Source organism: Tachysurus vachellii, chromosome 7, assembly GCF_030014155.1.
Source record: "Tachysurus vachellii isolate PV-2020 chromosome 7, HZAU_Pvac_v1, whole genome shotgun sequence".
Taxonomy (NCBI): domain Eukaryota; kingdom Metazoa; phylum Chordata; class Actinopteri; order Siluriformes; family Bagridae; genus Tachysurus; species Tachysurus vachellii.
The window spans coordinates 11,376,068-11,387,287 of record NC_083466.1 but is presented as its reverse complement, the minus strand read 5'-3'; the positions used below and the strand labels follow the sequence as shown (position 1 = coordinate 11,387,287).

At 37.2% G+C, this 11,220-nt stretch overlaps 1 protein-coding gene across 1 annotated transcript in view; it reads left to right on the top strand.

The window, feature by feature from the left end:
- Positions 1–10,940, top strand: part of nectin4a (nectin cell adhesion molecule 4a) — a 13,429-nt gene extending 2,489 nt beyond the window's left edge. The window contains exons 2-11 of the mRNA XM_060874296.1: positions 1–163; positions 601–768; positions 3,541–3,819; positions 4,360–4,477; positions 6,615–6,766; positions 7,203–7,362; positions 7,561–7,636; positions 7,796–7,855; positions 7,977–8,144; positions 8,666–10,940. The exon at positions 1–163 is cut by the window's left edge and continues 35 nt beyond it. Coding sequence (XP_060730279.1) covers positions 1–163; positions 601–768; positions 3,541–3,819; positions 4,360–4,477; positions 6,615–6,766; positions 7,203–7,362; positions 7,561–7,636; positions 7,796–7,855; positions 7,977–8,144; positions 8,666–9,115 — 1,794 coding nt within the window. The 3' untranslated portion in view covers positions 9,116–10,940. The remainder of the gene's footprint in view (positions 164–600; positions 769–3,540; positions 3,820–4,359; positions 4,478–6,614; positions 6,767–7,202; positions 7,363–7,560; positions 7,637–7,795; positions 7,856–7,976; positions 8,145–8,665) is intronic.
- Positions 10,941–11,220: the final 280 nt, after the last annotated feature.

The window sequence follows — 11,220 nt, the reverse complement described above, 5'->3', positions numbered from 1 at the left end:
CCAAGTGAGACTGTGTATACATTAGCAGAAGAAGCGACACACCTGCCTTGTAAGTTTGAGCCATCAAAAGGTGACGTGATCATCCAGGTTATCTGGACGCACATTAATTCAGATGGGACCGAAGAGCAGATCATAACTGCACATCACCAGGATGGACAGCTAGGTAGAAAGCATTTCTTGTATTCATTTATGTGATGTTTACATACTTAGAAAATAAGGTACTAACTTACTTTTGAGCTGAGGTATGTCTTTAAATTATAAGGGCCCATGCAGTGTACGTTTGAAAATCTAAAAACTAATTATATATGTTAAATCATGTAAAATGTTATACGTTACTAAAGGTACTAAAAATTCCCCCTTTATGAGTAGTGGCAAGGGCAGGTACAGTACAAAAACTATATGAATGTAGAAATGTAAGTTATTGTAAGTTAACATTGATGTTATGGTTATCACCAGCTTTGTCATTAGAGAGCTGAGATATTTATTGTATTTGCCTAATAAAGTTTAACCTTGACTCCTTCTGGTGACTTCCAGATCAGAAAGCCTTGTTAATGTTACTGCTGTCAGAGTTTTAATTTTCCTTTTCTGTTTCTTTTTTAGAATTTCCTTCTTATTTTGGCCGTGTGCGCTTTGAAAACAGCGACCCCATGACGGACTCTGCTCTGATCATCCTCAACACACTGCTTTCAGATGAGGGACGTTATATCTGTACCGTTGCTACATTCCCTAGTGGAAGTGTGAAGACTCAAGTGTCTCTTACTGTGTGGAGTAAGTGTTTGCATATATTTCAGTAACGCCAACATGCCTACAATGCCAAGGTTCATATAATCTGGTATAAAAGTGTTGTGTGCGCCCACTGTCAATCATTACACTTAGCCAATTGCTGATGTTTGTGAACTCATGTATGAGGAAGAGAGCAGTTTATTCTGTTGAGAGCTTTTATTCTGAGAGTGTTACGCTGCTCTGTGGTGCAGCATGAGCAGCAGTTTGAAAAGATGTGGTAGTCCCTGTCACATGTCTCAGAGGAAGCATGTGTTTGTGCTCACCTTTCTCCTAGGGAGAGTTTGTTAGTGGCTGGGAACTGACAGAACTGCAGAGAAGGTGAATTGAGAAAAAAAAACAACCCCAGACTAACCTTGTTTGCATTTCTCTAAACTGATCACATATTTACTTTAAAGTTAATTATGCCTTATGCGTTGCATGCTAATGTACAGCATAGCTCTGTTCTGACTGAGGAAGAGCAAATATCCAGGCCAAACAAAATGAGAAATATTCCCCCATGTTAGTGTGGGCTTCCTCTGTTTACCCCAAAGTGTGTCAGTAGGTGTACTGCTTGCTCTAAATTGCACATAATTATGAATGGGTTTATGCATGGTGCCCTGTGATAGCCTGGCATCTCATCCAGGGTGTATTCCCACTTTATGCCCAGGGTTGACACCATAAATCCTTTACTAAATATACATGGATTATTATATACATGCATTATTAAAGTCTGAAAAATCTGAAACATTACATAACGTACTGTTAAGGTACAGAGACAGAAACTGATGAAGGATTTTCATTCTCCAAAGGTGTGACAAGGATAGGCTACTTCTCTTCTCTATTGCTAACGTACATACTAAATTGGTTGAGCACAATAATTAATGTTTTGGTCTGCTTATATATTAATCGGTTATGTTTAAAATGCAATGAATGCTAGCTACCTACATTCATGATGCAAAACTGGGTAAAATCAAACATACACAAATGTATTAGATTAGTTTGTCTGGTGACTCACAGTGTGCATGCCGGTCAAGGCGTAGTAATTGCATATATTTCAGAATTATCTTCATGACAGTACATAACTTCAGGGCAAGGCAGTATCAGACTCTATCATGGACTAATACTTAAGCAATATCGCATAAGCAAGAGTGCAGTAGAGTGGTACTGAATAGCAGGATATTACAGCCAGGCTGGACACATGACTGTGAGTGTGACATTGTGCTTATACCCCAGTTCTATACTGTAGATTAACTGATATTTCAGACAAAATATGGCCAAATATGTGGTTTATCTTTGCTCTATCGAACAAAAAATAAATCATTGCTGGGTGTTACACACTAACTAACAGCAAAAAGTAAATATAATAACTGTTTTGGCCTAAAAACTAGCCTAGCAGACTTAGAGCAAAGCTTGCCGGATCAAATTAGTCGATTTTTTAGTACTGTTTAATGCCACAGTAGAGGCTGGTCATTGGTCCTCTGGAAATGTTTTTGTACTTTCACCGTATTGTCAGGAGATGGAGTTTGAATCCTGGCAATGCCTCTCTGGGTAGGAGGGATGGAATATTCTTTTTCCCGTAAGTCACTAACCAACTGCAGGCGTTGCAATAATGTGATAAGGGAAAGCTGGCTAGTGTGTGGGAACTGATGCATGACTATTATAATGTCATAAAAATGATAATGTGATTGTAACTTGTATCATCTAAAACTGAAAATTAAAACTCATTAGTCCTCCCTCAAGTCAATAAAGGTTAAAAAGAACCTGTGAGATTTAGGGAGAGTTTTAATGTCTTTGAGAGCTTGAATTTGAAAAATTCAGTATTCAAAATTTTCACCTTATCATCAACATTTAAATATGCGTTTTTCCCTAAAAATGACTTTGAATAAAGGGCATATTAATTGAGGAAAAAATGGTTTTATTTGGTTGTTTTTGGACACTTTTAAGATGACCTTTTCCTTGTCAATAGAGCATAAACAATGATAAGGTACAGTTTGGCCTAAATGACACATTCTGTTGATACGCTGCAGAACTTCATCTGACATCGTAGCGAGTTCAAATATTGAGAATCTTATTAAACAATTATAATATATCAAATCATAAATTACTAATTCTATTTCTATGTTCAACTACATTTATGCTTTACATTTTGTTCTGTTGGTTGATTATTTTAAATCTTTAAAGGGCCAGTAGTATAAGAACATTAAAGCTTAAATATAGCAACATGTGTATAGAAATAGGTTGCATAATATTACATCTGGTTTATTGTCAAGTCAAGACGTTTTTATTGTAATCTCATTATAAGAAATAGCAGATAAATTTGACTAGAGTCTATATGAGTCTAGAGTCTAGAGTATATATCTAAATGGCTAAGGTGTCATTTTCTGTAGTGTATGTATCATGCAGCTAGGTTTGTACAGTATCTCACAGAAGTAAGTACACCCCTCACATTTTGTAAATATTTATTATACCTTTTACTGACAACACTGAAGAAATGAAACTTTTCTACAATGTAAACTAGTGAGTTTACAGCTTGTATAACATTGTAAATTTGTGTTGAGTTATTCTGAGAAGACAGCAAATTTACACTGTTATACAAGCTGTACATTCACTACTTTACATTGTAGCACAGTGTCATTTCTTCAGTGTTGTCACATGAAAAGGTGTAATAAAATATTTACAAAATGTGAGGGGTGTACTTACTTCTGTGAGATACTGTATATAAACTAATACACTCTATTTTAGTACTAAATTTAAATGTTTTGTGTTTTTTCCCCTCAGCTAAACCCATCTCCACATTGGACCCTATTGTTCTAGTAGAGGGACAGTCGTTTCGTCTGGCTGCCACATGCCGTGCAATGGCAAAGCCTCAGCCGGGTCTCTCATGGGATACAGATCTACCGGGCCAGAGCCAGAACCGCAGTCTGGACAATGGCGTCACTTCCATCCAGTACTCCCTTCACCCTCTGAGGAGTATGAACGGGCGTAAGCTGGACTGTCTGATCTGGCACCCATCTCTAGAAAGTCCACGGAGGCTCAATAATCAGCTTGTGGTGCACTGTGAGTTTAACCTCATCATGTTTTGTGGAGGTTGTCATTGTAGTTGTTACCCAAAGACGGCATGCCAGATTCATTTAAAAATTAGAGAGATTAGATTTCTACCATCCTTACACTTAATTGGTTATTTTGCCCTTAAATATCCAAATCACAACTTACTAGGTCCATTTAGTTTGAACTTGTGTTTTAACATGTAGAGGCTGGCTCCTGGCATCTGTTTTGTGTCTGTCTCAGGACTGTGACTACCCAGTTTCTGTCTGATTCATTGTCTTAACATCTTACAAGAAATGAACTAAACACCGTTTGGGTGTGACCACATGAATAGAGTGTTTTGCATTAGTTTTTAATAACACTAATATAGTGTAATTATTTTTGATATTATTACTATCAATATTATTAATTATTATTAACAACTTTAATGTGTCAGCTAATTTTATGTTCATCAAAAAACAACTGAAGCATTTATATACATATATTATACATGTATCTGTATTGTGTGTGTGTGTGTGTGTGTGTGTGTGTGTGTGTGTGTGTGTGTGTTAGACCCTCCGGATGCGACAGTCTCAGGTTATGATGAGAACTGGTATGTGGGTCTTGAGGGTGCTCAACTACAGTGCGATGGTGGAGGAAACCCCAAACCACACAACTTCACCTGGTCCAGGTAAGTTACTACAACTGTCTGACACGGTTTATATTTTTTATTGTTCTGGGAAGCAAATAAAATATATAAGCAGGTGAAACCCAAAAAAGTGCAAAATTCAGATAATCACACTTTGTAGCTGAAAACAAATGAATACAACCTTTAATGCTTTCTTGATGGTGTTTGATGGCAGATGTCTGAAATTTGACCTAATGTGGGGTTCTGTGAAATCAAGATTTGATGGAAAAGCAAATGAGTAAGGTTTATTTTTAAAAGTACAGTTAGTACAGTACAGAGTGTCCTAAATGTCTCCATACATGTTTTTAAAAAAATGCATTTTACAAAGCATTACTTTGTAACAATTACCTTTTCTTGCCATATACTTGATTGCCATTTCTTTATAAACACACACAGAGATGCCTCTCACACTCATGATGGACTCATGTTAATACACCTTTTGTTATGGTTGCACTTTCGAATACATTCCTTTAAATGATCTTTGTGCTGTTTCTTTTTCTGGTATACCAACATGCTCTTCTTTTGTCAAAGGCTGAAAAAACTATAAACTACGTTAGGTCAAATCACACCCACTGGTCTTTTTTAACAAGAACCTGGAGTAGCTCTCAATGGTTAAACATCTAAACCATTACCAAACACGCTGGTCAAAGTGTTTTCCAGTTTACTTTTCACTGTCTCCTATCTACCTGGCTCAAAATATGCTAAATCAGAAACAGTCTTTTGTGTTCATGATGCTGAACCAGAAAGAAAGGGTAATGTGGAGTCACTCCTCCCACCACTATGGTTTCTGGGAAGTGTTGTTTCTGTCCTGTGTGGACATGACAAGAATTACAAATTTGAAAGACTTTTTGCTAAAAATGTGTTAATTTCCCCTACACTGCAAGACATTTAAAAATTGGTTAAACTTAGAAACGAAAGTTCACCTGCTGCCTTAAAAATGGGACTAAACTCAACTTGAAGATAATCTTTGTTTTAAGTAGTAAGACAATAGATTACTTTAAGTTTCATTTTTAAAAACCTATAAACTACAAGAGTTCAATATTCAAAACGTGTCATGACAATTGGTGTCACGGAGAAGAATGTTTGGAGACATTTGGATCTCTGTTGAAATTTTGTTCTAGACGTACACTTAATTTCAACCTATGATTGGATAAGCAGCTAGTAAAAACTAGGTAAATAATACTTGTTTTTCCCTAGCTCCCTCCAAAGAAAGGCTGTTATTTGTGTGTGTTTGCTCCCTTCCTAAATGCCACAGTAATCCTGGCTCAAGGTGTGGTATGTCAGTGATTCAACCAAAATTCATTAACACACCCTGATTGAATCACTTCTTAGCCAGATCGAACTCTCCTGTACGCAGTTTGTTGACTTTAATGACCTCACTGATGTGAATTTTCATCAGAATTCATTTGTATGAATCTCTTTTTTCCATTAAGATAACATTTGTTTTGTAATTATTCCATAAACCGGATCCCTAATTTTGCAATTGTCCGTATGAGCCTTCAAGCACATTTGGGCAGTTAGATTCTTGGTTCCTGAACTTTGTCTTTTAACACACAAACACACACACACACGCTCATTAAACATTTTGGCAAGCACCCTAAGTGGTAGAACCTGTTCTGTATCTGCTTGGTGCAAATGCAAAGCAAGTAAAGTAAGTGCATCCTAGTGTCATGTTCCAGCTTGTGCAAAACCGTCAAGAGCACACACGAACACACACATTTTCACACGAAGGAGGGAGAGGTGGAGGAGAAGGTTGGAAAAACAACAGATGATTAGTGAATGAGTAGACACAGGTTTGGAAAGGATGGACATATAAGATGTACAGCACACTGCAAGAAGAGTCATAGAGCAGTATTTCTGAGCCTGGATGATGGAACACAACAGTTCTCTTGTTGATTTTGTGCAAGCTTATCTGTGCATTATGTAAAGCATCATGTAAAGCATTTACAACAGACTTCATTGTATTTTCATAGACTGTAGAAATGAAGCATAGTTCATGATCGGTGTGAGTTGAAAATTATGAATGGAAATCAGACCTTTGCTAAATCGTGAATGGTGCACACTGCCTCTGTCCATATTATTACCTCTGCTCTCAGGATAAATAGAAATATGCATATAACAACATTTGTCCATTACACAGGAAAGATGGCGGTTTACCAGATGGCGTGACCTCGGCGAAGGAAATTCTGAGGTTTGACAGGCCACTCAGATTTACAGACAAGGGAGTGTACGAATGTGTAACAACTAATACTGTGGGGTCTGGGAAAGTGGACATAAGAATAGAAGTATTAGGTATGTATCCCTGTTTTTAATAAAATACTGTCAACCCTATTGTTTTTGATTATTGAAAATTGCAACAACAAAAAATATAGTTGGTCTATAATTATAGGCTGGTCTGCCTTATTCAGTTAATATCAATCACGAAAAACAAAGGACTGATGTTTATACCATACAGTAGTTAACATTTATTATGTAATATTATACTTTTAATAATGAAAATGTTTATTATTGCACTTAGCTAACATTTTATGTGCTATATCAAAGCTTCATTTCCTGTTTTCTTGTTTTGGCGCTTTATTTTTTCATGTCCTTCTCATTACTGACCTCTAGTGGGGTTTTTTTTTTTTTTTTTTACCAGACTATATTAGAGGACTAGCTAAGTTGGAGAAGGTGCAAAGATTAACAGGTGTGTGTTTGTTGTGTCTCTGTGTGTCCTTGTATACAACAGCGGAAGCAAAAAATCCGACAATGTTTGACAGCCTCCTGCTTATCATCATTGGTGGAGTTGCAGGCTTTTTGGTGGTCATTCTAGTGATTGTAGTAATAACAGTAAACCGACATCACAAAAAAAGAAACAAACAACTGGTTATGGAGCTGGATGAGAAAAAGTAAGAAGAAACGTTTTTTGGCCATTTATTCACAGTTTACTACACAGGACTTGTGTATATCAATACATCACAGTTTATATTTTAATTTATTTCATTTATCATAGAGTATTTAATGCTTTAACCATTATCCCTAGTAAAGAGTATTTGTAACAGATCTCTCTCTCTCTCTCTCTCTCTCTCTCTCTCTCTCTCTCTCAGAGAAGAAATTAGTACCCTATCCAGACAGGCCTCGATCAGAAGAGTTGCCTCCACCAGCATTGAAAATAAATACCATGTATGAGCCACTATAACATAGTAAATAAAGTATAAACTATAATAAAGTTCCCACTATAACATCCCTGCAACAGTGGCTTTATTATGCATTATGCATTTGTTAATTGCATATTACATTTCTTGTTGTTACCCTCTACCTTTCCCTCTCTTCTTTTATCAGATGGATGAGTCCATCCCATTAAGAGTTGAAGGAATAATTCGTAGCAGTCTCAGTTCACTGGTTGGTTGACTTTTTTTTCACACAAACACTTTAAATAGTTTTAGATGGAATTGAATGTAGTTGTCATTGACTATTTTGTGTGTTCATTTCACATGCATTATGAATATCAACATAAAAACAGGACCGCCCCCGTTCTCGAGACAGTCATTCCACTGTAGGACTAGACTCTCTGGGTCGACCTGCCATTTGTAACTCGTCCAGAAGAGGAAGGGAGCGAATGATGGAGAAAGATGAAGAGAGAGTTTCTAGTCGACCGAAAATGGAGCCTTATGCCAGGATTAGCGATCTGGTCTGTACACTATTACTGATAAATGGCATGAATATTATGCTGTTCATCCTCATACATGTGTTTCACATACATTCAAAAGCAGTTATGACTGAGCTAGGTCTCAAAGAGTATAACTCTCTGCATCTCCGTTTTGTACACCTGCATTGCATTTTTAAGCTTATCATTTTTGAGCCACTGTAACTGCATTAATAATATTGTTTTGTGATGTCAGTGTAGCACATTACTGTGACCTCAAATAAATAAGAGATTTAACACCAACCATCAAAATAGCACCAGAATCACCTAGCAATTAACAAATATATATAATATAAGGTGGAAGATTCCATTAATGATGTTTTGAAATATCTCCCATGCAGTACTTTATGCATTGCAGTACAGTTCACTAATTACTAAATTGCTAAATTACCAGCTTCAAGCACTCTCAGCAGTTACTAGCTGTCATGGGATAGAGGAGAGCGGGCTGGTTGGTGGTCTTTTCCCTGTATTTATCTTTTCCTTGTTTTTTTATTTTTCATTTATAGGATAGCCCATTCCACCCTCCTCTACCAGTTTCCGCTTTTCCAATGGAGCAGACTGCTGAAATTATCAGGTCTCGGAACGGTAGCGCCATTCTTCCAGCAGATGGTAGACCGCAATCCGGAGGAGGAAGCATAACTAGCAGCAGAGCAGGCAGCAGAGGGCACCGTTCCCCTTTAAATTCAAACTACCACATACAGACAGACGACATAGATGATTTGAGGCCAGTTGATGAAGGGTCTGAGCTGTCCAGGGGCCAAATAGAACCTGATGGTATGGATAATGGAGACAGCGAGACTGCAAGCTCACAAATATCCGAGGCAATGTCCAATCACTTTGAGCATACTAACGGTACACTATGGCCTAAGTCGAAACCCAACAACATCGTACTAGCACCGGATACCACTCGATTGCTCCACACAAACATCATTCATCAACCTTCTCATTTAGTGTAGCTCTCAGACTTCAGCACTGGGAACCATCGTTTATACACAACAGAGTGGCTGGCATTCGGGTTCTGCGAGACCTTGGAGAGATATTGAGATTGGAGTTTGTCACCTGGTGTCACCAAGTGACACCTGAAAGTTTCAAAATCAAAACTAAGTGACATACTCTGTGGTACTACAACTGCTAACTGCAATGTTAGCAATTTCTCCTTTGTAGAAAAAAATCTATTTTTATATGATATAAACTTGGTATTACGTGTGGGACTGACTTTCCCTGACTCTATGTTTCAAATGAGCTCACGCTTTTTTTGAGGATGAGTATTATAACACAACACTTTCTGTGAGCAACGGAAAAGCTGTAACTGTGAATTGATGCCATGACAAAGAGGGTCCTCCTGTTCTTCCTGCCACAAACCTGGGGGATTAATCCTGTTTGCCTGGGAACGTTCTAACACTGATAAATTACAATGGCATGACCTATGAGCCATGTCTTTTTACTACTGTATATAAAAGTCACAGTGTATGCTGACATGAAGTATTATTAACTATGTAAATGTTCTGTGTGACGTTTATTTTTGGCTATTCCAGATTGAACTGGATTTTGTTTGGGGCATCACTTTTGCTTATGGTGTAGGCCTTAAAAGTGTGCTTTGAGTAAACATAATACTATATGTAAAAGCATAACTTCTTACACTCCATGGAGGGTTCCACACTGCCTCTTATCACTCTAATAATACAATATTTACCTAATCAGTTTGCATGTAGTTGCTGGATAATATGCCTTAGGGTTCAGGGATGTAAAGGAGGGGAATGCTAAGGACAATTAATTTTATAAATTTAAGAGCTTCTTAAAAAAGTATTCAGTGCATTATCCCCATATATGAGGACAAGCTTCACCTGCAGTTGACGTATATAATTTATAATTATAATTATAATTTTTTTAGTCTGTGTTGGTTAGCATTTTATTAACCCTGTATGAAAGTGTTATGATAACCTGTTGCCCTTATTTTGCTTTACTGTGCTGATCGATACTGCTTGGAATCTGGGAAATGGTGCTAGGTATAGATATATGGTTGTACATATAAATGTAAAATAATACGCAGTGTAATATATGTTTTTTTTTTTTTACTTCTATACATTTTGCAGCTTTTTTGACAGATTTGTTAATTGTGCTTATTCCTGGACAAATCATGTACAAATCAAAAGACACATTAGAAGAGAAAATACCAAATTGATCATTCATGTATCTTCAGTAACTACGTTATCCTGGGTGTGGTCATGGTAGATCTTGTTCCATGGACACTAAGTGTGATGCGGGATTTCCTTGTGGCTGAGATGACAGTTCTCAAAGAATAGGCATACACTGTAGGAAGCCATTTTACATTTGGAGTCCTGATATTTAAAGTAGCATACAGTACATGTTTCCTGCTTCACACCTGAATGACAGCAAATCAGAAGCTGTTTTTACGATAGCACCCATCCTTCCATTCATCCATACATTACACAAGGGTTGCAGGGAACCTGGAGCCTAACCCAGAGGACTCAGGGCACAAGGCAGGTGACACCCTTTATCCCATCACAGGGCATATCCATTCATGCACAATAGCCAATTTAGAGATGCCAATATCTTAGGACAATGCATGTCTTGGGACTAGGGGAGGAAACATAGTACTGGGAGAACATGGAAACTCTGTTCACACAGGGCAGAGGCAGGTGTCAAACCTCCAACCAGTAGCTGCAAGGCAAAGGTGATAACTAATCCACTGTTACTACAGCACCGTAGATCTGAATATTTAAGTCTGTAAAATAAATGATTATGGTTTTTACTAACGCACCCCTTCTAATATGTTAATGTTCCTATAACAGCTCATTCATAGCTGACAATCTATAATCAGAATCTAATGATCAATGAATTATACATTTTTAGTTGTATAACAAAGTAATATATTGTATATAATTGTTGGCGTAACATTTTTTGTTAGGAGGCATTTATTTATCATTTAAGTAAAAAGTGTCTGTTTTGTAACAGTAACAGTCAGTAAGTTTCCCAACATGGGAGTTAGTTCCTGTTCACATGAATGCTATACATTAAGTAGCTATACATACTTGTTCCT